Source organism: Cordyceps militaris, assembly GCF_000225605.1.
Source record: "Cordyceps militaris CM01 unplaced genomic scaffold CCM_S00001, whole genome shotgun sequence".
Taxonomy (NCBI): domain Eukaryota; kingdom Fungi; phylum Ascomycota; class Sordariomycetes; order Hypocreales; family Cordycipitaceae; genus Cordyceps; species Cordyceps militaris.
The window spans coordinates 4,125,962-4,148,851 of record NW_006271969.1 but is presented as its reverse complement, the minus strand read 5'-3'; the positions used below and the strand labels follow the sequence as shown (position 1 = coordinate 4,148,851).

At 53.0% G+C, this 22,890-nt stretch overlaps 3 protein-coding genes across 3 annotated transcripts; 1 reads left to right on the top strand and 2 right to left on the bottom strand.

The window, feature by feature from the left end:
- Positions 1 to 2,989: 2,989 nt before the first annotated feature.
- On the bottom strand, positions 2,990 to 17,340 carry CCM_01285 (non-ribosomal peptide synthase, putative; the record flags this gene model as incomplete). Its single annotated transcript, XM_006666441.1, has 2 exons — positions 2,990 to 15,754; positions 15,823 to 17,340. 2 exons carry the CDS (start codon positions 17,338 to 17,340, stop codon positions 2,990 to 2,992), a joined length of 14,283 nt encoding a protein of 4,760 aa, XP_006666504.1.
- Positions 17,341 to 17,658: 318 nt separating this feature from the next.
- Positions 17,659 to 20,397, top strand: CCM_01284 (AMP dependent CoA ligase, putative; the record flags this gene model as incomplete). Its single annotated transcript, XM_006666440.1, has 7 exons — positions 17,659 to 17,772; positions 18,271 to 18,601; positions 18,673 to 19,094; positions 19,167 to 19,412; positions 19,470 to 19,632; positions 19,705 to 20,030; positions 20,086 to 20,397. 7 exons carry the CDS (start codon positions 17,659 to 17,661, stop codon positions 20,395 to 20,397), a joined length of 1,914 nt encoding a protein of 637 aa, XP_006666503.1.
- Positions 20,398 to 20,808: 411 nt separating this feature from the next.
- CCM_01283 (Transferase) lies at positions 20,809 to 22,266 on the bottom strand (the record flags this gene model as incomplete). Its single annotated transcript, XM_006666439.1, has 1 exon — positions 20,809 to 22,266. The coding sequence occupies one exon, from the start codon at positions 22,264 to 22,266 to the stop codon at positions 20,809 to 20,811; it is 1,458 nt and encodes a 485-aa protein (XP_006666502.1).
- Between the last annotated feature and the right edge of the window lie 624 nt (positions 22,267 to 22,890).

Below are 22,890 nucleotides of genomic sequence, written 5' to 3'. Positions count from 1 at the left end.
TAGCGACGGCCGTCTCCAAGGCCGTCACATCACTATGGTGTTGCGCTCAAGACCAGGTGTCATGGATGTCGGTTTGCATCCCTGGCAAGGGAAGAGGGCTGACGATCAAGCCATTCCCGCATTTAGCCTGCTTTGGTCCATTGTACATTGTAGATGCGGCATGGGGTCTCGTAAGAACCAGCAGGCCTTGGCGACGGCGTGCGCTTCTCAAACTTGCAGAAGTATATATTGGGCCTTTTTCAACGGTTACACTCTGCAAAGAAGCTTCTCTTGCGCCATCTTCGTCGTGCGGAAAGGACCCGATTGCTTAACACAATGAGTATGTCGCATCTACACAAGTGTGGCAGGACCGTGTTCTCATGAATAACCGTCGTCAGATGTACTACAGCAGCGACGGACGCCAACCCTCGAGTTTGACGCATTCGCGCACCTAGAGATGAGTGAGTTCCCGGCAGACAGTCTGCCATGGAATGCCTGCGACGTGCAGACCGGCCAGAGCTGGCCCGTCCCGACCAGCCATAACCCTGGCTGGCCTTACGACAACGACTGGAGCGAGCCGTGGTTTTCTGCGGCATCGATGCTATCAGAGACGTCTCCCGAGTACAGCGAGAATAGGACGCCGATGATGGACCCGTCGACACCCGCGAACCGCGCTCACTGCCCGCCACCGCAAGAACAGGCCGACGACTGGCTCGACTTGACCATGTGGGATGCCGGGCCGCCGAAACCACTCGGACTGCAGTCTTGGGACCCCTCGTGCCGAGCGCAGAGCCCGCCAGATGAGTGGCTGGACTGCACCACCTGGGCGGCGAATCCACTTGGGAATGCCTCGGCAGCAGGCAGCAGCAGCAGCCCCGTGGCGGCTGCTGTTCTCGGCACCCGCCGTCCCACATCACCGGTGCAGCTCGACCAACTGCCGAGGGACGTTACCTGGGACGCGGACGACGCTCTATCCTTGGCTCGCCGCCGGCACGAGACGCGCGCTGTCCTCTGGCCGGCCGCGCCAGCAACACCGCCCGACTGGTCGTGGACGACGCCGATGCCGCTGGACCAAGAAGCGTCGCCGGCGACGGCGGCCGCCGCGCAGCACACCAGCCCGTCGCCAGACGACGAGCGAGGACGCCAGCGGCACCGCGCGGGGTTGTTCAAGCCGCAGCAGCGTCCGGCCGTCGTCGGCGACCTGATGGAGAGGAACCGTGCGGCGGCGACGAGCAGCCGGTTGCGACAGCGCGAGATGGAGGGGAACCTCGTCGCCGAGGTACGCACGGCCAGGGACCGCAACCGCGCGCTGCACAGGTGCGTCGAGGACCTGACGGGCGAGGTGCTGCGCCTGAAGATGGAGGTGCTGCGGCACGCGCGGTGCAACTCGAAGCTCATCTACCGCTATATACACCGGACGGCGGAACAGCACCTGCAGAGCTTGTGATGCGTGCTTGTGCGGGATGAAGTTCCATTTGCGGTGTACGTTGATGCACTCACGATCGAGGACAAGGTATTTCTTTCCTAATAAAAGTAGAAAAATCCCCTCAAAGTTGAGGTGCTCAGAAGAATACATACTCTACTACATCAACTCGGACAGCTGCCTACGCCTAGAATCTAGAATATACAAGTAGGTTAACGCGTTTACAACAACGGCCTTTTTGCCTGTTCTTATGCATCTTTGGGGGGGCAGTTGTGAACGGCAGAGCACGTCATATGACGATCACTCTTTTCCACTATTAGTCCCTGAATCCCAACAGCAGCCTTGCTCGTCTTGACCCTTGTCAGCGACGGGGGCGGGAATGACTGCCCTCTTGGGTGCCAAGTTGCGCACAAGGGCGGTTCGGCCCGCCTTGTCTGTTCTCATTGGGCTCTTTGGGGCAAAAAAAAAAAAAAACTCCTCGGCAAAGAAGGCAGTCAAGCAATGCGCGTCGGGCATCAAAAGCTGCACTGTGACCAGGCGTGGCTATTATTAGCAACCATGAACCTGGCGATTGGGCCGGCGGGGGAGGAGCAAGATATACTGGTACAAATTACCAAATTACTCCATCAAAGTATGGCCGCCCCCATTCTATTTCCGCTAGTAGCTATAGTAGGTAGGCAAGTGGTGCTTGGGTTCCTATTGTCCCTATTGTCCATGGATGGGGGATCCAGCCAGTTAAGAGTTGTTCTGACAGAAACGATCCTGGACGGAAGCTGAACTTATCAACACTCTATAAGAACTAGTCTCCATAGGGAATAAACTTGCTCTTAGGAAGTTCACAGACTTACGGCTGAGACATGTACACATTATTGAACCAATCGCGCTGGCCGGGCACAAGCCGCTTTTAGAAAAAAAAAAAAAGAAAAAACAGGCACCATTTCTCAACATCCATTTTCTTTTCAACCTTTCATTCACGCCACCGTGGGCTTTGCTGTTGCGCTCAAGGACGTCGACTCGTGCTAACTAGAATGAAGCTCTCGACGGCTGCACAAGCCCGACTTATTCCCAGCGAGCCGCACGCCACCGCCCCCATGTGACTCGGATCGAGTTCCTGCTTGTACTGACCGATGCTAATACCGGAGAGAAGCGGATCCGAGGTTCATGCAAACGAGTCTACCAATTCCATTTACATCATCTTTCCATGTCCCATTTACATAGTCCAGGGTTGTGTCTTGTTGAGCTTCTTACGGGTTGAGCGCCACGGCTAGGTGGCTGATGATGCTGTCTCACCTGGACTCCAGGTGAGACAGCTGCTGTCATGTGCTACATCCATTTGATTGAGAAAAAGCAAACACCAAGCCTCTTTATTTTTTCGGCCATCTCTCACGGCAGTCTCGTAGACAAGAAACGTGTATCAAGACTCGAACAATACCGTATACGTGGGCCAAACCGCCTTAACTGACTTTTTAGAACTAAACACCATATTGTTTGTAGAAAAAAACCCAACTCGTCTCAAAACATTGCCAGAACAAAAATCGCACTAAAAATCGCACAAAAATCGCAGCACACACAATACACTAACACACACTAACACCTTAACCCCATCTCTTCAATCGAAGCCTCGCCATTTTCCGCCAAATCCAACACTGCTTTCTGGAGATTGTCCAGTAAACCCTTTGCCGAAACGCTGCCCGGATACCGGGACGAATACTCGAGGGACAGCTTGATTGCATCTTCTCCGCAGGCCGCATTCAGGCTCACATCGTACTCGGCCAAGCTCGTCGCCGACTGACCGTGCACAGAGACACCCGCATCGCTGCTCCGACGGCTCCCCGGGTCGCGCACAATCGACACCACCGTGTGCAGCATCTGCCGCTCCGACAGCCCCGTCACCTGCTCAATGTCGGCCAGCGATACTCGCTGGTACCTGAACGCTTCCATAAAGTCATTCTGCACCTGCTCAGCTGTCTTGGCAACGCTGCGCTGCTTGTCGCCGAGCCAGATGCGCGAGACCATCACGTTGATGAGAGGACCGGCCATGTGCGAGACGCCGTCCACGGGGGCATCGCGCCCGTTGGCCACGTAGCCGAAAACGACATCTCTCGACCCCGAGTGCTTGGCAAGGACAAAGGCCCACGCTAGCTGCAGAATGTTTGCAATTGTGATGCCATATCTATCCCGGAAACGCCAAAGAGGTTCCAAATTGCTCATTTCGAGGTGCGCATTGTCGCGTGATTGGCCGTCGCCGACTGTGGCCGATACTGGCAAACAGTGAGGCTGTGCTCCAGCAAGTCGCGAAGTCCAGTATTTCATAGACTCGGACACTGATGACTCTTGTAAGAACGCAATGTATTTGCTGAAGGATGGAGCAGCCGTGTCCAAAATGCCGTCTTCGTAAGCCAGTGTAACCTCATTCATAATCAGCTGAAGCGATGATACGTCCACAAGCGTATGGTTGATGAGTAGTCGGAAAAATACTTGACCAGTTGAAGTTAGACATAGAGTCAACTGGTGCTCTGGCTTCCACTTCGGGTATCTGAGTCCGCCCTCGTCTTTGAAAGCTTCGTCTACGTCCTCGGCTGTCTCGCAGCGAACCGTCGAGACCTGCGGCTCGTATTGCTTCAAAACGGCTTGGTAGAAGGATTCTCCGTCACAAGTTGGCGGCACACATACAGTTCTCAAAATAGCATGTCGAGCGACCACCGTTTGCCAGGCGCGTATCAAGGCCTCGGGGTTCACGACGGCCTCGCGCGCCCGGAATTCGCATGCCGACCGCACGTGGAACGTGGACGAGTCCCTGGCTTGGCTCCTCAGGATACTCTCTTGAGCTGGCGAGCAAGGATAAATATCCTCGATGCAATCTATATCGTTGATGCCAACAAGCGGAAGACGCTCACTTTGAAGTCGGTCCAAGTCGTCATACGTGATGTTGAGTAACGGAACATCAGCCAAGCTAAGAAAGGTTGGCAAAGTAGACAACTGGCAAAGAAGGGTCTTGAGACTGTCCTGATAAGCCTGTATCCAGCGGGTGATGCGCTCGGGGTTCTGCATATTCTTGCTGAAGCCCAATGTAACAGCCAAGTTCTCCTGTTGGATCGACGCTTCCACCTCAAACACTGCGATTCGTTTAACATTGTTACCGATTCCTGAAATGTGGGAACTGTTGAACTCATTACTCATACGGAATAGACTCCGTGAGTGCTTGTCGTCACGATAACGCCCTCCAAAATTGAACATGACTTCGGGTTGGTCATGTGAGGCGAATGCATGCTGGCCGTCGCGCGTCAAAAATCTCGACGTGAAGTAGGCGAAACCGCGCTCAGGGATGCTCCTTCGCAAGTCCTTGGTTCTCTTCAGTACATCAACAACATCGCTTGTGCCGACCGGTACGTGGATGGGAGTCATTGTAGTGAACCAACCAACAGTGTTGGAAAGGTCTATCGCGTCACTCCAGGGCTCGCGCCCATGACCTTCGTTGAAGACGGTAGGGACAGCACGATCCGGAAAGATTTGATGGAAGGAATGGAACAAGGCCGCCAAGAGAACTTCCACAGGCTCACTTCTCAATGGTTGCTTGTCGCCGAACAAGACGGATGCGCAATCCTCGAGAATGAACTGCTCATTGATGCGATGACCGTACGTGTTGTTTTCCGGAGTCACACCCCAATAGCTCCAATCCGCGATTGGCATTTGGGCGTGTACGAGTTGGTGAGGTGAGCCCACGTTCTGAGCCCGACTAGCTTGGAGTTGCAACCAGTGCTGAAAAGTGGTGGACTCAACAGGAGCAGTGAGTTTGGGGTGTTGGATCAAATTATCCAGATCGCGAAGAATGATTTGCCAAGAGACAATGTCGACCACCAGGTGATGCGCCACCAGGAACAACAGTTGACTGCCAGTCGTAGTAGTCTCTATACAGTGTACCGAGAAAACTCGGCCTTGCTCAACACTCAGGCTGCGCTGTCCAGCCCAAATAACATCTTCCAGCTCGGCCTGGTTTTCGACTTGATGAAAGACGACATGGCATGATGCATCCACGTCGTCCTCGATTCTCTGTCTCCATCGCTTCCCAGATACTGTGAAACGGGCACGTAGCATTGGGTGGGCCGAGACTACACCTCGCGCTGCGTGCTTAATCTGCTCTGTATCAATGTGTTTGTTGACAGTGAGGCATACGCTTTGATTGAACCGGAACTCGTCCTCGGATTGTAGACCGCGCGCGGCAAAGGATCGGAAGAAAAGTCTTTGAATGGGCGAAAGCCGGAACTCGCCGTCGGATGCGGGTAGCAGTGGCGCAATGGCGGCATCTGTCGTGGCTCTCTGGGCGAGCTGGGTGATAGACTTGCTTTGCAAGATATCACGGACATGGAGTGATAGTCCGTACCGTGACCGGCATTGAGATACCACTTGCATGGATGTAATCGAGTCACCTCCCATACTCAGAAACGAACGACCCATTGAGACGTCTTCCGGCGAGAGGCCCAGGACGTCGGCCAGGACGCTTTGCATCAGCTCCTCGGTTCGGGTCGTTGGTTTCTCAGGTGCCTCCTGCTTTGCTCCAGTAATGCGTCTGAAGTACTCTGCATCCAGAGACTGGACCCAGTCCATCAGCTTTCGACGGTCGACTTTGTGATGGGCACTCTGTGGTAGGCATGCCATTGAGATCCAGACATTGGGAACCATGTAGTCTGGCAAGACGTCAGACAACCGCGAGCGGATAATCTCGGTCTGCGTAATGGCTTTTGCTAGATCATCGGCGGAGGAGGGTTGAACTTCTGAGAGGTCTGTAGCGGACATGTGCTCGTGAAGAGTGACGAGGCCGATGAGTTGTGAGCGACAGGGTCCATTTTGGGGGTAGAGAACGACACCATCTTCAACTTCTGGTTGTAGTCCAATATGGTGCTCAATATCTCCGACCTCGACTCTCTGTCCTCGTATCTTCAACTGTTGATCTGCTCTACCAACAAAGATGAGGGACCCGTCTTCGTGTTGGACTACAAGATCACCGGTTCGGTACATGCGTTGGCTCTGACTGTTGGGAGCTAGTCCATGCTGCTTCCGCCAAGGTGGGTAGTCAATAAAAACTGCCGACGTTTTGGCTTCATCTCTCAGGTAGCCTCTAGCAACGAGGGGTCCTTCGACCAATAATTCTCCAACAGCACCGATAGGACACAGTTGGTTGCAATTGTCCTTGTTTGTGACCCAAACGGCACCGACGAGAGCGAGGCCAAGGCTTAAAGTGTCGCTTCCAGTAAATTCAGCAGCTGTAGATATGATGGAGCACTCGACAGGACCGTAGACATGCCACACTTTGGCTTGGGGCAGCCACAACTTGAGCTGTTCGGTGTCACATCGCTCGCCGCCGACCAGCAGGGTGCGTATTTCCGGGCATTCTGACGGCTTGATTGTGTGCAAGACTCTTGGAGTTAGCATGGAGTAGTTGACCCGAAATCTTCGCATGGCATGGGCGAGATTGTTGACTCTTTCCACCTCAGACGGTAGACAGACACATCCACCACCGGCAAGAGGAGTCAGGATGTCATGGAGGGACATGTCAAAGGTAAAAGAAGCAAATTGAAACCCGCGTGTATGTCTGTTAACCCCGAACCTCTTCACGTGAGATTGAATGGCGATTGACATTGAGCCGTGCTCAAGAACAATGCCCTTGGGAGATCCGGTGGAGCCCGATGTGAACATGATGAAGGACACGCTTTTTGTGCTTGGATGTTGTTTGACAGGCCCTTGGGGTATTTCAGGCTTCGTGACTGGCACTGAGTCCATGCTCACGACATGATCAGCAATCCCTTGAAGCTGAGAGATGAACTCAGACATGGTGACTACCACTCTCGACCCGGTAGCCTCCATGATGGCTTGTAGACGTGCCACGGGAGCGGCCCTAACTGGTACCACGGTACCGCCTGCTCTGAGTATGGCCAGAATTCCAACAACAGCCCATTTCGACTTGTCGCAGCAAATCATTACTGGCGATTCAATTGTCACACCCAGCTCGACCAGACGGTTTGCCAGCGCCTCCGACAGTTGGTCCAACTGCTGAAAGGACATCTCGCCATCCCACGCACACACGGCTGGGCGGTCGGGTGTGGTAGCAGAGTAGCGGAGTACGAGGTCATGCACAAGGCACGGTGCATCCGCTGCAACCTCGCGATTCAAAATGGCCAACTGCGCCACTTCCTCTGGGCTGATGTATTCGAGACCACCCATGAGCATGCTGGAGGTATTGTCATTATTTCCAGCAGAGACTTGGCTCAACTGCCCAAATATATGCTTGAAGCGGCTGAGCAGATGTTGAACTTGAGTGTGAGAAAGCACGTTATCGTCAAACCGAGCCAGAATCTCGATCGATGCCCCTTCTCGTGAATTAATGAAGCACTCAACGATGAGAGCGTAATTGTCAAACCCGTCCATAGGCAAAGTCAATTCTTTCATACCAAGCAGCTCTTCGAATGTCGCCTTACCCGGCGGAGCAGACTGGATGGCGAAAAGATGCTGTGGATTGATGTCTCGGCCCACCATGGAACGAACGTGATGAAGGCCAGAGTGTTCAAAAGGCACCATGTTGGAAGCCTGCTGTTGCACTGCGGCCAGGTAGTCGTGGACTGCTTGCTTCTCATCCACCTGGATCCGAACGGGCACTGTGGTGACTGTGGGTGCCATCATGTCCAGTATTCCCTTGACCGGTGCGTTTCGTCCCGACAGCGGCATCGCAAACAGCGCCGTCCCACCAGTATGTGACGAAACGGTCGCCGCCCATGCTGCGCGGAGTAGCGAGGCCAAAGTAACCAAGCGATTCACAGACTCCACGTTGATAGTACATCGAATGATTCTCGCTGGTTCGGGCTGGTACGATGGCTTGGGCAGTGCTGGGAAAGGCTCGCCCAGGTTTCCTTGCAGCTCCGATCGCCAGAACGCGGTTGCTTCTGCTAAGTCTTGTGCTTGTATGTATTGGATAAAGTTGGAATAGGGCGGAAACGACTCGGGAACCTCGTTAAATAAGTATATGCGCGAGAGAGCCTCAAGAAGCATGGGTAAGCTCCATCCATCATAGATGCTGTGGTGCGCAGTCCAGACAAAGTCGCGGCATCCGTTGCTGTGATTGATGTAGGCCAAACGAATCAGAGACGTTCCATAGGCCATAGATTGTGCGACATCGTCACTCAGATATTGGTCGAGGTCATGGCTCGTGTGCCACTTGCAGTCGCCTCGAACGACGACTTGCAATGCTCCTGACAGTCGTCCTGGCACGATGCGCGTCCGAAGAATCGGCACTGCTCGGCTGAGGGTCTGCCATGCACCTTGGAAGCGTTCGAGATTGATATTATCTGGCATCTGGAAGGCCCAGCGTGCAATGTAGGCGCGCGGCTGCTGGGCTGTAACCACCATGAGCCCCTCCTGCAGTGGTGTGCATGGGTAAATGTCCTCGACATCGTCAATGGGCACATCGCATTGAGCGGCTATCTGATCAAGTAAAGCTTTTGCATGGCCCGATTCCTGGCTTTTATTGAGTTCTTGATATTCCTTCCACAAGGAGAAGCGCGCCGTTTCTCTGTCTGATGCTCGACTATGTGTCGAGCGTTGATCGATAGCGTGCGCCAACTCCCTGATGGTCGGATGCTGGAGCACATCAGATACGGTAAAATGAACTCTCGAATCATCAGCCTGGGACGAGGCAACAAGACGCATTGCTAGATACGAGTCGCCCCCCAGGTGGAAGAAATTGTCTTCTACGCCAACTTGATCTAGTTCATGCTGGAGAACTGCCGCCCAAAGTGCGCGAACAGTCTTTTCCGTCTCCGAGCTCGGAAGAGTCTTGGCAGCATCCGCAAGAGTGTAGTGTAGAGCTTCCTGTTCTGAAAAGCTTTCGAGGGACTGGCGAAGTGCTTGTCGATTGACTTTGCCTGAGGCTGTCAATGGGAGCCGCGTAGTCGGAACATAGAGATTCGGTATCATGTGCGACGGCAGGACACCTGCAAGGGCCTTTTTCAGGAGAACCAGCTCCTTTTGAAACCCTGGTGAAAGCCTCTCAAAGTGGAAGCCAGCCACGTCGGCTTGCAGACCGAGTGTATCGCAGTTTTGTTCGAGGACCGCAGCGATAAGTGGCCCGCGTTGGTTGGATGAGACCAAGCATGCCGCAACATTCTGTAACCCGCTCAAAATTTCTTTAATGGCGTGCTCAATCTCGCTCAGCTCGACTCGGTTGCCGCGGATCTTGATTTGCCAATCCTTTCGGTCAACATAAAAGAGATCGCCTTTGGCATTCTGCCGCGCCATGTCTCCGGTTCGATAAAATCGTTTGCCCTGCAGGCCAGCGCTTGCAGCCCAGGGAGGATCAACAGGAAACCCCTTGTCTGTCAAGTCTTTCTTATTGAGATAGCCTCGGGCTACCAGCGGTCCTTCGACCCAAATTTCCCCGACGGCACCAATGGGGCAGATCTTGTCCGTGTCATCGACGAGCCAGACGCTTCCAAGCAGTGGGCGCCCAATTTTTGGGGCTTCATTTTTATGCTGAATTGGGCCATTGCAAGTTGTGATCATTGAACACTCCGATGGACCATAGCCGTTGAATATCTTGATTTGTCGCGCTTCGAGGTGCTTCTCGACAAACGCTGGCTTCAATGCTTCACCACCCAGTACCAGTGTCTCCAGAGACGGCAGCTTGGAAACGTCGAGCAAGGTTGCTACCGTGGGCGTCATGATGACGAGGGTTGCACCGTATATCTGAATGGCGCCTTGGATGTTGTTCATTCGGTCATCTTCTGACATGACGCACACGCATCCGCCATGGCTCAGGGTACCCCAAATGTCGCCAATGCTGAGATCAAAGGTGTAAGACACAAACTGAAGAGTCCTGGTTCGGGAACTCAAACCAAATATCTTCCCTTGTGCCTCAAGACTTGAAGCGATCGAGCGATGAGTCAACACGACACCCTTGGGATTGCCTGTACTACCAGAGGTATGGATGACGACAGCGGCGTTGTCTGGATTGGCCGTAGAGTGCACCCGCTCAGTCGGCATTGCGCCGTGGAAGAATGGCGAATTCGAGTCAACAGCAACGACGTTCGGGATAATTTCCAGAAATCTATCACCGTAACAGCTTGTTGTGAGCAGTGTACAGATTCCACTCTCACGCAGGATTGTTTCTAAACGCTGCATTGGCTCCATTGGGTTGATTGGTACAATTGCGCCACCTGACTTCAAGATGGCAAGTTGCGCAACGATAGCCCATCGCGACTTATCGAAACAGACGCCGATCATTGTCTCCGGGGTCACACTCAGATTGGAGGTCAGGTAGAAAGCAAGCTGCTCTCCAAGCTGATCCAGCTCAAAGTATGTCAAATCCCCATCCCATGCGCAGATAGCTTTTGCCGATGGATCAAGACAGCACTTTGAGTAAACAGTGTCGTGAACACAATGCTGTACAGTGACCAAGGGAACCTCACTGTTCCATTGGCAGATCTGACGGATATCCTGACCCGTCGTTGTGGTCACGTTGCGAAGCAAAAAGGCCTCGCTCTGTGTCAAAGACTGAACAGTCTGCAGTAGGCAATCAACAATGCGGGTCGCTGCGTCGTGGCCCATAAAGGACGGTAGATAGTCCAGCGTCACTGAAACCTTGTTGCTCGATGCCACAATGTCGACACCTGCATCGTACTCACTATCACCTAAAATTGCAATAGTATGTTGAAAGAGACCACTTCGTTGGCCGTCGGCAGAACTGAGTTGCCTGTAGGAGAGATAGGTGTTGAACAACCCGCGGCCGCCGGTCTTGAGGGCGTGCCAGATATCCACCAACGGAGTGCGCTGTTGGCCAAGATTCTCAAAGAACCGTTTCTGAACGCTCTGCAAACTTTCTGCAATGCTAGAATCCCAGTCCAGTTTGATCCGGCTCACTAGTATGTTGACAAAGGGACCAAAGATTTGATGTGCTTCATGCACGGGCACGTCCCTGCCACTCGACACGTAGCCAAACAAAACATCGTCAGATCTGACAAACTTGGACAATACCAGGGCCCAGGCGAGCTGGAAGACATTTGCCATGGTTACTGAGTGCTTCTCGCTGAATTTCCGGAGTGACTCCACGCCCTCGAGGCTTGCTGTTGTCGATTGTCTGCGAGAAGGTGCCGGGAGGCTGACAATGTCCGTTTCGCTTTCGTTTTGTATCTTTCGCTCCACCATAGCAGGTAGAAAGCAGGCCTCAGCACTCTCCAGATTGTTGATCCAGTATTGTAAAGCTTCTTTTGTGCTTCTTTGCTTGAGGAACGACAGATATGCGCTGTAGGGAGGCGCTTTGCTGTCGGGCGTGAGTGTCCCTTCGTATGCCTCCGTGAGCTCCTTTTCCAGCAAAGAGAGTGAGAATCCATCAGAGAGGGCGTGGTTGATAACGAGGTGGCCATAAGTGAGATTAGATGGAGTCGAATACACCATGAATTTGTGGTTGGGGCCGTCCCCGTAGTCAACGGCTGAAGGATTGGTCATAGTGGCCAAGAGGGCTTCGACGCTATCCTGTTCGCAAACCTGATGTACAACGTTGATCCTATATCGTCGGATAACGATCTGGTCAAAAGCACCATCTCCGGCATTGGAGGTCCGTGGCACAAAGATAGTCCTCAGCATTGGATGGCGATCCGTCAATGTCTGGTAAGCATGCATGATACGCTCCACGTCCAAATTTATGCGACTGTCTGGGGATTGCAATTGCCACACCACTTGGGTCTGATACATCCCGGGTGACCGCGCCTGGCTCATCAATATACCGTTCTGCATGGGGGTGCAGGGATACATGTCCTCGACGTTCTCAGGCTGCACTCCGACGCGGGGAAGAGTTTGTCCCTCGAGAATTTTCAACTTCTGGTCAGTTAACTCGACAAGTGGAAAGTCGCTCAACGTGAGCATAGAGGGCGTCTTTAGGAGGGTCGCTACTAAAGCACGCAGGGTCTTGGGAAATTCGCAAGACCAGCGCTCCACGTCACTCCCGTGGTTCATGCGGTGGTTGAAATGAAAGGCGACATGAAGCCTACTTTGTAAAATTGTGGCGTCAACATCAATCTCGGAGTGTCGTGTCTTTTGAACACCTGTGGATAACTTTTGGCGTCTGGGCAGAAGCTGTTGTTTGAAGAGTGTGCTTTGTTCTTGGATCTGCTGGCTTGAATCATCAAAGTTGAAGAAAATTTCCATCGTTTCACGATTCAGGCTCGAAATTGTCTCATAATTCCTGGCATTTCTGTTTTGCGAGTCGTGCAAGCGGCGAAATTTCGTGTTTCTTCGGGCATTCTTGATCTGTTTAGTACTCTTTACAGCATCATCCATGTTGGCAACGGGGAACCGAAGCGGCATTGTCGTAGTGAAGCAACCAACTGTCTTCGAATTGTCTATGCTACCGTGGTTCAAGCTTCTCCCTCGGGAACCTTCCAACAGTACGGGAATGCACTGACTTGGAAACGTGGTGGTAAACGACATTACCAGGGCAGCAAGTATCAGTTCCACTGGTTCAGTCCGCAAAGCCTGATTGGCGTTTCCAAGAAGCACCATGGTGTCAAATTCGTCGAACTGCAAGACTTTCGTATTGGTTTCATCGTACACAGGCTCGTTACTTGTCAGGCTTCCGAACTCTAGATCGAGCTTGGACATCAAAGGCTTGAGACCAGGGGTCAGAGACGCCGAGGTAGGCTCCGGCCCTTCTTCCTTCGTTGTTTTCGCGATACCCTCTACCCATGCCTGGAAGGAAGGACGCTCAACTACCAAGGCCACGGTGGAGTCTTGGTACAGAAGTCTCTCTAGGTCTTCAATGATGATGCAGAGAGAGATCTCGTCCATGACCAGATGGTGTCCTGTAATGAACAACAGCTGTTTGCCCTCTTCCTTGCCTGCATGAAGATGCATGAACTGAACGGAAAAAACAGGCCCATTCTCGATATTAAGGCCCTGTTCTGTGGATTCCGCGATGTCATGGATCTCTTCAAAGCCGTTTAGATGGCTCACTGCAAAGCCGTATGCGTCGTCACTGTGTCCAACGACTTGTTGCTGCCATCCATTGGCTGCGTCGGCCAGAAAACGAGCGCGCAACATTGGGTGCATAGAAACAAGAGTGCTGAAGGAAGTAGAAACATGCTTCTCGGCTAGTTTCTGATTGGCTTGCAGACACACGCTCCGACAATAGCCATGCCGAATGCCGGAGCCAAGAGGATGGACACGATCAAAATACCATTTCTGAGTTGGTGACAGTGGAAAAGGCTTGGATGCAGATGTGTAGCTCAGAAAATTCTCTTCGGGGACTCCAAGCTTTTCAGTCAGCTTAGCTATCGACTTACTTTGCAGAATGTCGGGGACGGTCAACGTGATGCCTTGTGTCCGCGCTCGAGACACTGCCTTCATTGCCAATATGGAGTCGCCACCTAGGCTCAAAAATGACCGACGGTTGATTGGAACTTGAGGGATAGATAAAAGTAGAATCTCAGCCCAAATGTCTCTAATCTGCAGCTGAAGCGTTGTTGCTTCGCGCTCTTGGGTAAGTTCCTCTCCGGCCGATGCAAAGGCCTCGACCCAACTCACATCTACCGAATCGACACAGCGTCCCAGCCTGACACGGTCCAACTTTCCAGAGTCGGTTTGTAACAATCTGCTCGTGACCGGGATCCACATTGTCGGCACCATGTATTCGGGAACTCTGTCGGAGAGCCAATCGCCTAAGATGGCCGTTTGGAGTTTGGCTCTTGCGATCTGCTGTTGGTCGACAGGCGACAGTGTCTTCGGATGCATTTCTTGCGAGATAAAGGCTTCAAGTGCAACAACTGCGACAAGTTGACCTTGGCATGGTCCATCAGCAGCTAGCACAATGGCAGCCTCAACCACTGCATCGTGATCCTTGAGATGTTGTTCAATATCCTCAAACTCGACGCGCTGGCCTCTCAGCTTGACCTGAGTATCCCGTCGTCCAACGAATGTGATGCTTCCGTCTTTATTTCTCTGCACCAAATCACCTGTGCGATAATAGCGAGTTGAACCGGAAAAGGCGTACTTGGATACCCAGGCTGGTGGAGGTACAAAAGCCTGTGAGGTCTTTTGCTCATCGTTCAGATAACCCCGGGCGAGATGGGAGCCTTGGATAAGCAACTCTCCTATGGCGCCCGTAGGTGCAAGACGATCGGGGTTTGTGGCATCAACCACCCAGAACGCACCGGTGATAGGAAACCCTATATTCGTAGTATTGCACTCGCGTGTGAGTAGCTTGCAGCTAGAGATGATGGAGCATTCAGACGGCCCATAGCCATTCCAGAGCTCCACGTGGTCGATCCATCGATGAAGGACACCGGGCTTGATTGCTTCCCCAATCAACATGAGATGTTTCAACGAGGGGACCTGCCCAGGGGAAATCATTTCGGCCATTGTTGGCGTCAAAAGCGCCCAGTTCACGTTGAGCTCGCCCATTGCAGGCTCAAGTCGGTTGATACGGTCGTGTTCGGACACGATGCACACACAGGCACCAATGTGCCAGGTGAAGAAGAACTCGTAGATGGCTGCATCAAATGTGTAGGCGGAAAATTGCAGCATGCGAGTATCCGGGCCTGGATTCAAGCGTTCCACAGAATGACGGAGACTGGTACTCACACTGTCGTGGGTAAGCATCACGCCTTTCGGAACACCGGTGCTACCAGAGGTGAAGATAACATAGGCGAGGCTGTCTGGGGTTGCTGAGCAAGACACTGTAGCGGCAAGGGGGAGTTTCGCCATAGATGCACCGTCAATAACAACCACATGTTTGAACAGTGTGACAAATCGGCTGGCAAAGTTGCTTGTGGTCAGAACAATGTCTGCACCTGTATTTGTGATCATCATCTCCAGGCGCTTCATCGGTTGATTAGTGCCAAGAGGGACTACGGCAGCCCCCGATTTGAGTACCGCGAGCTGCGAGATTGCCGCCCACTTAGACTTTTCGAAACACGTGCAGATCAAGATATCTTGTTGAGCACCCAGGTGTTGAAGGTACGAGGCCAGCTTGGAAGCTTCCTCGTTTAGAGCTCGATATGTCAGCTCGCCATCCCAGCCCTGCACGGCCAAGGCATCAGGGCAAAGTCTGGCTTGCTCGTCCACCTTGTCGTGTAAAAGACTTCCAATTTCGGTAGCTGTGTACGAATTGCGTCGGCGCAGCTGTTCAATCTCCTGTGTGCAAACGACATTTACATCGCGTAGTGGTATATCATCACTGCACATACAAGCCAGTGCCGTCTGAAAGCTTTCGGCAACGCTTTCGATGATCTCTTGGTCTATACGCGAGAGCCAATAGTCGAGTCGGATGTCAAGGCCTCCGTGACAAGGCTGGATATTGAGAGAAATATCGTACTATGGCATTGTCAGTTTTTATATGAACTCGGTCCTCGTAGGTTTCAGGCTTGTGGTATTTCACCTACATCGGAAGCGGTAATCTCATCCAGCATTACGATCTGAAGATCCGAGCCGGCCGACTCTTCATCTCTGACTCCCATTTGAAAGGTGATGATGGTATTGCCTCGTAAGTCAGATACTCCGTGGCCGTGCTTCTTTTCTTCAAATAGTAAGGAACCTGGATGAGACAGGCCCTGAATAACATCCTGCTTCGCCTTGGACAGCATTTGGGATATCTTGGCTGTTTCTGGGAGCTTCATCCGGCAGACCATGACATCTACAAACGCGCCCACTGCATTCTCGATACTACTCAGTGGAGCGTGGCGGCCAGAGTTCACATAGGAGAAGCAGACATCCTTGGAGCCTGTGTAAGAGCCGAGCACGACCGCCCAGGCTACCTGGCAGAGATTGGCCGATGTGGCGTCATATTCGAGGCAGACTTTCTGCAGCGCAGCCGCGTCTAGCTCAATGCGAAACCGAAGCGTCTTGAGGTCCTCCAACTTGCGGTTGCCGTTGGTCGGGAATCTGGTTGGCTGCGCACCGGCGAGATGGCTGGACCAGTATGCGCGCACACTTTCTCGGTCTATTTCCTCTTGGTAGGCCACGAATGAATCGTATGAGAAGGCAGTCGGGCTCGGCAGCTCGTTCTGAAGATATGCCTGGGCAAAGTCGTGGAAAATGATGCCAAAAGACTGGCCGTCCATCAGCGCATGAGAGACCTCAAGTCGGAAAACCGCGGAATTTTCTGAGCGTCTCAAAATCGTTGCTCTACCTGTCGTGCCTTTTTCTTTTGAGATCGAAACACGGCGTGAAAACATGCCCTCGGCAGACTCTTCGCATTGGGCACTGCTCAATTGACACTCCAACGGCACAGCTTCATGTTTCATGATGACTTGATCGAAATGGCCTGGTCTTTGAATGCTTTCGATGAATACGGTCCGGAGCGCCGGGTGACGTTGAGCTACACATATCCAGGCATTCTGAAGGCGGTCATCGTTAAGCGAAAGGCCGGGTTTCATACACTTGATCTCGGCGACCACGACACATTGATACATTTCCGGGTTGGCGTGTTGCGAAATGAGGAAGACTTCTTGGGTTCGCGAGCACGGAAAAATATCTTGTATATCTTCCAATGGCTCTGCAGTAATGTTTCTGACTTGATCCAATACAAGCTCATTGTTAAGCAGTGACAAGGACGTCGCAATAGGTTCGCCCGGTCTGTTGGGGTCGGGTACCGGGCCCTCTCCAGATGAAGAGATTAGCTGACACTCGGCAGACCTGGACAGCTCCTCAATGCTGGCAGTTTGAAGAATTTTGGCGATACTGATAGTATATCCAGCCTCACGGCAGTGTGCCATGAGTTTAATTGCGAGCAAAGAATCGCCGCCTAGGGCGACGAAAGACTTGCTCGTTCTCATCCGTGTAATTGGGCGCCCAAGCACTTGGGCGCACATGTCCACGATTTCCTGTTGCATGGCGCTCGGACTCGGTGCGCGATCTTGTGCTGGGGTTGGCATATTCTCTGAGCTTGCGAGATGCTTCATGTTGGTTGAGCAAGTGGTTGAGCACTGGGAGGAGTCGAGGTGTAGGGTACCGACGCAGGAGAGCAGGATTCTGCAGGCAACGGTCCTGTGCGGAAAGTCTGGTCTGTAATTGTCGTTTTCGATTTCTTCTTTTTGACAATATTGAGATACTTTGTCAATTGGTGTGCTTTCGTCCTTTGGCTTGACTTGTTAGAAACGACTTCCTTTCCATCACTAAACTGATTTCAACTCACAGTCGCGGCTCGGCAACAATTTCCCCAAGCTTACGCTATGCTGTATCCAGCAACGGGTTCCCGAAGTAAACACCAATATTTCGCCATGGTAGGGGAGCCGAAAATAGTCTCGGTTTGGCAGTTTCCGTTCCCGATCGTCACCGGCCGTCATCTTCCCTACTGTCCGGGCAATTGCGCGGCCCACCTCAATTACGAGATAGTTTCAGCTAACCCACCGGGATTATGCACCTCATGCATGTCTCAGAGTCGGGGGGTCTAGATTGAGCCGCGACCCAGCATTACTGTGTGCGCTGCACCTCATGAGGCTCCCGCGGGTCGCCATGACGTGTAATGACACGAGATGTGCAGCTTCGAGAAGTGAGGGCGTTTGTTGATCTGCCACCGGCTGTCCATCCGGTACTACCCCACCAATGTGGAGCGCTCGGACGGCCATCATATTCACACACCCCAGGGTCAAGGTCCAATCTTTACGTGAACATTGACTGTGCACCAGTGTGAGCAGGGTGGTGGCTTCGGGTAATTTCGCCCGAATTGGGAGAAATATTCAGTCCAAATGGGCAGAAATATTCAGGCAATGGCGTGACGCATTCATTCGCACAGACTACAGACATGCACTCCGCAGCTAAGCATGACAGCACATCTTACCAGCCGAGGAGAAAAGATAGGTGGACACGACCGTTTGCTTTGAGGCTACCAGGCTCACCAGCTGCTGTTCTCGCTCTCCCATCAACCAAGGAGTCGGATTCTCGTCAACAGAATGATCTTTTCATCGCCAGCATGGGTGCCGTCCCCGGACCAGAGCGCGCCGGACCAAGTTCCTATCGGAGACTACGTTCTGTCGAACCATGTCTTGTCGAAAAACGATGCGCCATTTGTCGATGCAATATCCGGTCATGTCTACACGATGGCGATGTTACGGACTAGAGTCGAGTCCCTTGCGCGAGGGTTGGCGGCGGATCTCAACTGGTCTCCGAATACTGGATCGCCAGAGGAAAAAGTGGTGGCCATCTATTCTCTCAATACTGTGGGTTAATTTTGTTTTCTGCTCTCTCTAGAATCTGTGCACTGCCATGTTTCTCTTGGTTTCTCTTGAGATCAGCTCTCTCGGGTCCCCTGCTGACGATCATGTACAAGATCGATTACTTCATACTCTGCTGGGCCGTCCATCGTTTAAACGGCATCTGCATGCCTCTCCATTCGACCTGCACCTCTGCGGAGATTACATCGCATATGATCACTGCAAGCTGCACGACGATTTTTACGTGCTCGGGGCTCATGTCCACCTGTTTGGAAGCAGCCAAGGAGTTGCAGCTACCAGCAGAGAAAATCTATACGCTGGCTCTGCCCAGCACCTACCTGGATAACGCGAACCTTGAAGATTCTCCTCGGCTTAAAACGCTGGAACAATTGGCAGATCAAGGCTCACAGCTCCCTCAATTAGAGCCGTTGAGATGGTCAGCTGGGCAGGGCAAGTCCCAGGTAGCATTTCTATGCTCTACTAGCGGCACCTCTGGACGCCAGGTAACTAACTCTGCCTTTGTTCTTCTTTGACAAAAACTGCAGCTGTCGAATGTGCTGACGAATGACTGAAAGAAACTCGCAATGCTTACGCACTACGGTATCATCACCAACCTCCTTCAAATGTCGGCGTTTGAAGGCTTCGCAAACGACACCTACGGACAGACAGTGGCAGCCGCGATTCCCTTCAGTCACAGTTATGGGATTCTTATTGGTCACGTTGGTGTCTTGCGTGGCGAATCTCACATAGTGTTCCCTCGCTTTGACATGCAGCGCATGCTGGGCTCTGTCGCGAGTTATCGTGTCAACAGGTTATACTTGGTAGGGCTGCATCCACATTCTCGGCAACCAAGCAACTCGATTAACTCTAATCTCTAGGTGCCGCCCATTCTAGCTGTTCTTGGTGCAAATTCTTTTTTGATGGAGCCTTTTGACCTCTCGTCCGTCACTTCAGTCGTCACTGGCGCGGCGGCGCTCGATCGGACTGTAGCCGGCAGACTGAAATCGCTGCAACCAAGTTGGGAGTTTCTCCATGCCTGGGGTACGTTGTCTGATACTCGGCGTCGTTTTTTATGCATAGTACGACGATAGCTGACAAAAAATATGTCCATAGGTCTGACCGAAACTTGCATCGTTGTCACTTTCACCAGCAAGCATGATGTCTGGTACGGATCGAGCGGATCTCTCCTACCAGGCTGTCAGTTGCGACTGGTCGATGCCGAAGGCAAGGATGTAGAAAACTATGACCAAAGTGGAGAAGTGTACTATAAAGCGCCAAACATGTTTGTTGGATATCTGGGAGACCACGAGTCCACTATCAGTTCGTTTGACGACGATGGTTGGATGCGTACCGGGGACATGGGCGCAATCCAAGTCAGCCCCAATGGCGTGGAGCATCTCTTTATTCGAGACCGAATCAAGGATATGATCAAGGTCAAGGTTAGTACTATTACGAGATGAGTGCAACTCAGGCTAACTTGTCATTTTCCTTAAGGGCATGCAAGTCATTCCAGCCGACGTCGAAGCGGCGATGCTCACGCATCCTGCTGTCGCTGACGTTGCCGTCATTGGCGTTCCTGATGAGCTTGCGGGAGAGCGAGCCATGGCCTTTGTGATACGCTCCACATCTGTGATGAGTGAATTTTCTGAAGATGATTTACGAGACAGCATTAATGACCATTTGGAGGACAGACTCCACGAGACTCACTGGTTGGGCGATAGACTTGAGTTTGTTGCGGAGATCCCGAAGAGCCAGAGCGGGAAAGTTTTGAAAAAGATTTTGAGAGAGAAAGCGGCATCGAATTGAGAGATGAATTTCGTCTTGCAAGAACAAAAGAAAATATAGCTCAATTCTTGTTTGATCACAAAATATAGGTCCTGAGACGATACGTGTGTGCTGTAAATACTTGCCTTTCCTTGTCTCGTCACCCACTGTGTATGCAGCCACTTACATTCCCCTTTTCTGTTTTTCCTGAAATACTAATTTGAAGTTGAAAGACCCTTAGTACTCAAAGCTGTCCTCGGCGTCATAATTTACTTTATTTTCATGCTGGTTGGAAATCATGCAATGTGTCGCGTACAAAAATTACAAACCAGGGAGCCGACTGGCTTTCTAAAAGAACGCATCGGATTTTCAAAATATTTGTCTCACATCTACAGCAATTAAATAAAGCGAGCCTAATCTCTCTAGGTTGACATTGTTTTTATGTCGTGATACTCAGCTGCGGAATTCGGCGTATTTGGTAAACAGACTGTCGTCCTTGAGCCTACCAAGATCCTCGGCCGTACACTGGAGCTGCACCTCGAAACCACCCTGCGCATCCTGCGGCAAGAAATAGGCAACACCTTTTTCGCGTGAACCAGACCGAATACAGACCGGCTGTCCAAGATCACCACCCCATTCTTGTCTCAGCGTGTCCATGCCGGACATGTCCGTCACGACCAGATCCGGCCCGGGAAAGGTATTGTAGTCCCAGTACACATCCGTCACGGACGACGACCCCTCCACCAGCCCGATAAACTCGCGCATCGTCTTTTCATCCATAGCCCCGATCGCTTCCCGCACCGCCGCGGCGAGCGCAACGAGCGACGCGGGGCTAGACGGCGCGCAGACCTCGGCGAGGCGCATGCGGGTGCGCGCGTTTGGCTCGTTGATGTTGCCAATGTAGCCGTCCGCAAACGCAGGCTTCGCACGGCCCCGGAAGTCGATGCGCGACGCGAACAGCGACGTCTCATGCGCCAGTTGCTGATGTAGAAGCCGGGCCAGACTCAGGTGCTTCCAGACGAGCGCCGAGACGGCCTCGCCACTGGTAAACTGCACCGCGTCGCTCCCGTCGGCGGCTGCGCGGCCCAGCTCGCCGCGCAGGCTGCTCAGCGCCTTCTTGCTGAAATACCAGGTGCTGAGCCCGGCCGTGGCGTTTGTCGTGTCCGGCCGGTCCAGCAGATGGGCGGCCGCGGGCGAGAGAGGGGTCCTCGCGGCCGCGTTGATCTGGTAGTCGCTGAAATGGCTGACGTGTACGTCGCGCGGGCCGCAGGTCAGTCGCCACCGGTCTCTGGTGGGCTCTGGCGCGGCGCTCGGCGAGCCGATGGTTCCCTGGCCTGCCCACATCTTGGTGTGGCGAGCCCACGAGGACAGAAGCGTGTTGATGCCCCGCGCGTCGCTGACGGTGTGGTGCCACGAGAGGCCCATGATGAGTCCGCCATCGACCACGCTGGCTTGCGCAAGAAGCCCGGGAAGACCTCGCGCACAAGCTAGCTCGGAGGCGGGCAGCTGGTTGAACAAGAGTTCGGTAGGTACACTTGCCAGAGGAAAGTTGTCCCGGGCCAGTTCGGCATATGTGCCGCCGCTCGAGTGCTTCTCGAGGTGACTAGCCAGCGCATCTTGGCGGACGAGCTTGAATGGCACCCCAGAGTCAGGCCCAAGACGAAGTTGCAGCTCATTCTTCTTCGAGCCCGGCACCGGCACGACAAGAGACGCAAAGTCTGGCACCTCGGTCAGCGCCGCTCCAAGTCCACGCTTCAGACTTGAGAATACATGGTCGGCGTCGGCATTTTGGCTCAGTTTGAAGACGAGCAGGAGATTGGCATAGGCGCGTTGCGCTTGTTGGTCCAGCGTGGACAGTTGGACAACTTCCTCGCCGAGGGCAACACTGAGCTTCACGGTCGTGCACTCCATGACTGTAAGTGATGTGTTACACAACAAATTTGGGGAGAATACTTCCGGGTATCTCAAGAGGGGAGTAGCCTAGGCTGAGGTGGACAATTCCTGCAGGTCTAGGGATGGGCCAGGTACCGATCACGTTGGGGTCCGTCAACTTCTTGTGACAAGCAAAGCTCAGGTCTACTCGTAAAGGGTCTTTTGGTCATTTCTGCATCAGGACCCCCCGGGCGGCAGCACGGCAGTGGTCCGGGAAAAGGCTGCGCTGTGGTACTTCATCTACACCCCCGGGTGTGGCGTCATCTGCCGATCTCATATCCAGAAGCAGCAAGTCAGCGAGCTAACTTGTTTCCCGAGTCGATAAACCCGAGTTTGTTTCCGCGCTAGCGCACCAGGCACCGAGGGTTGGGTGACATCGACAAGCCTGACTTGCAGGTAGGAGCATCACCGAACCTTGTTCTCTAAAAGCTTGTACTTCTAGGATGAGTTGATGTTTTGCAACCACAATCGCGCGGGATGCAGCCATGTCTGTCTCGCCGGCTATTGATGGAGTTCTCGCATCGCATCTCTCACCGACGTCTCGTATCGTTAGCCTGCCATAATTGGGCGCCAGGGACCTATAACAGCCAGAAGAGCAATTGC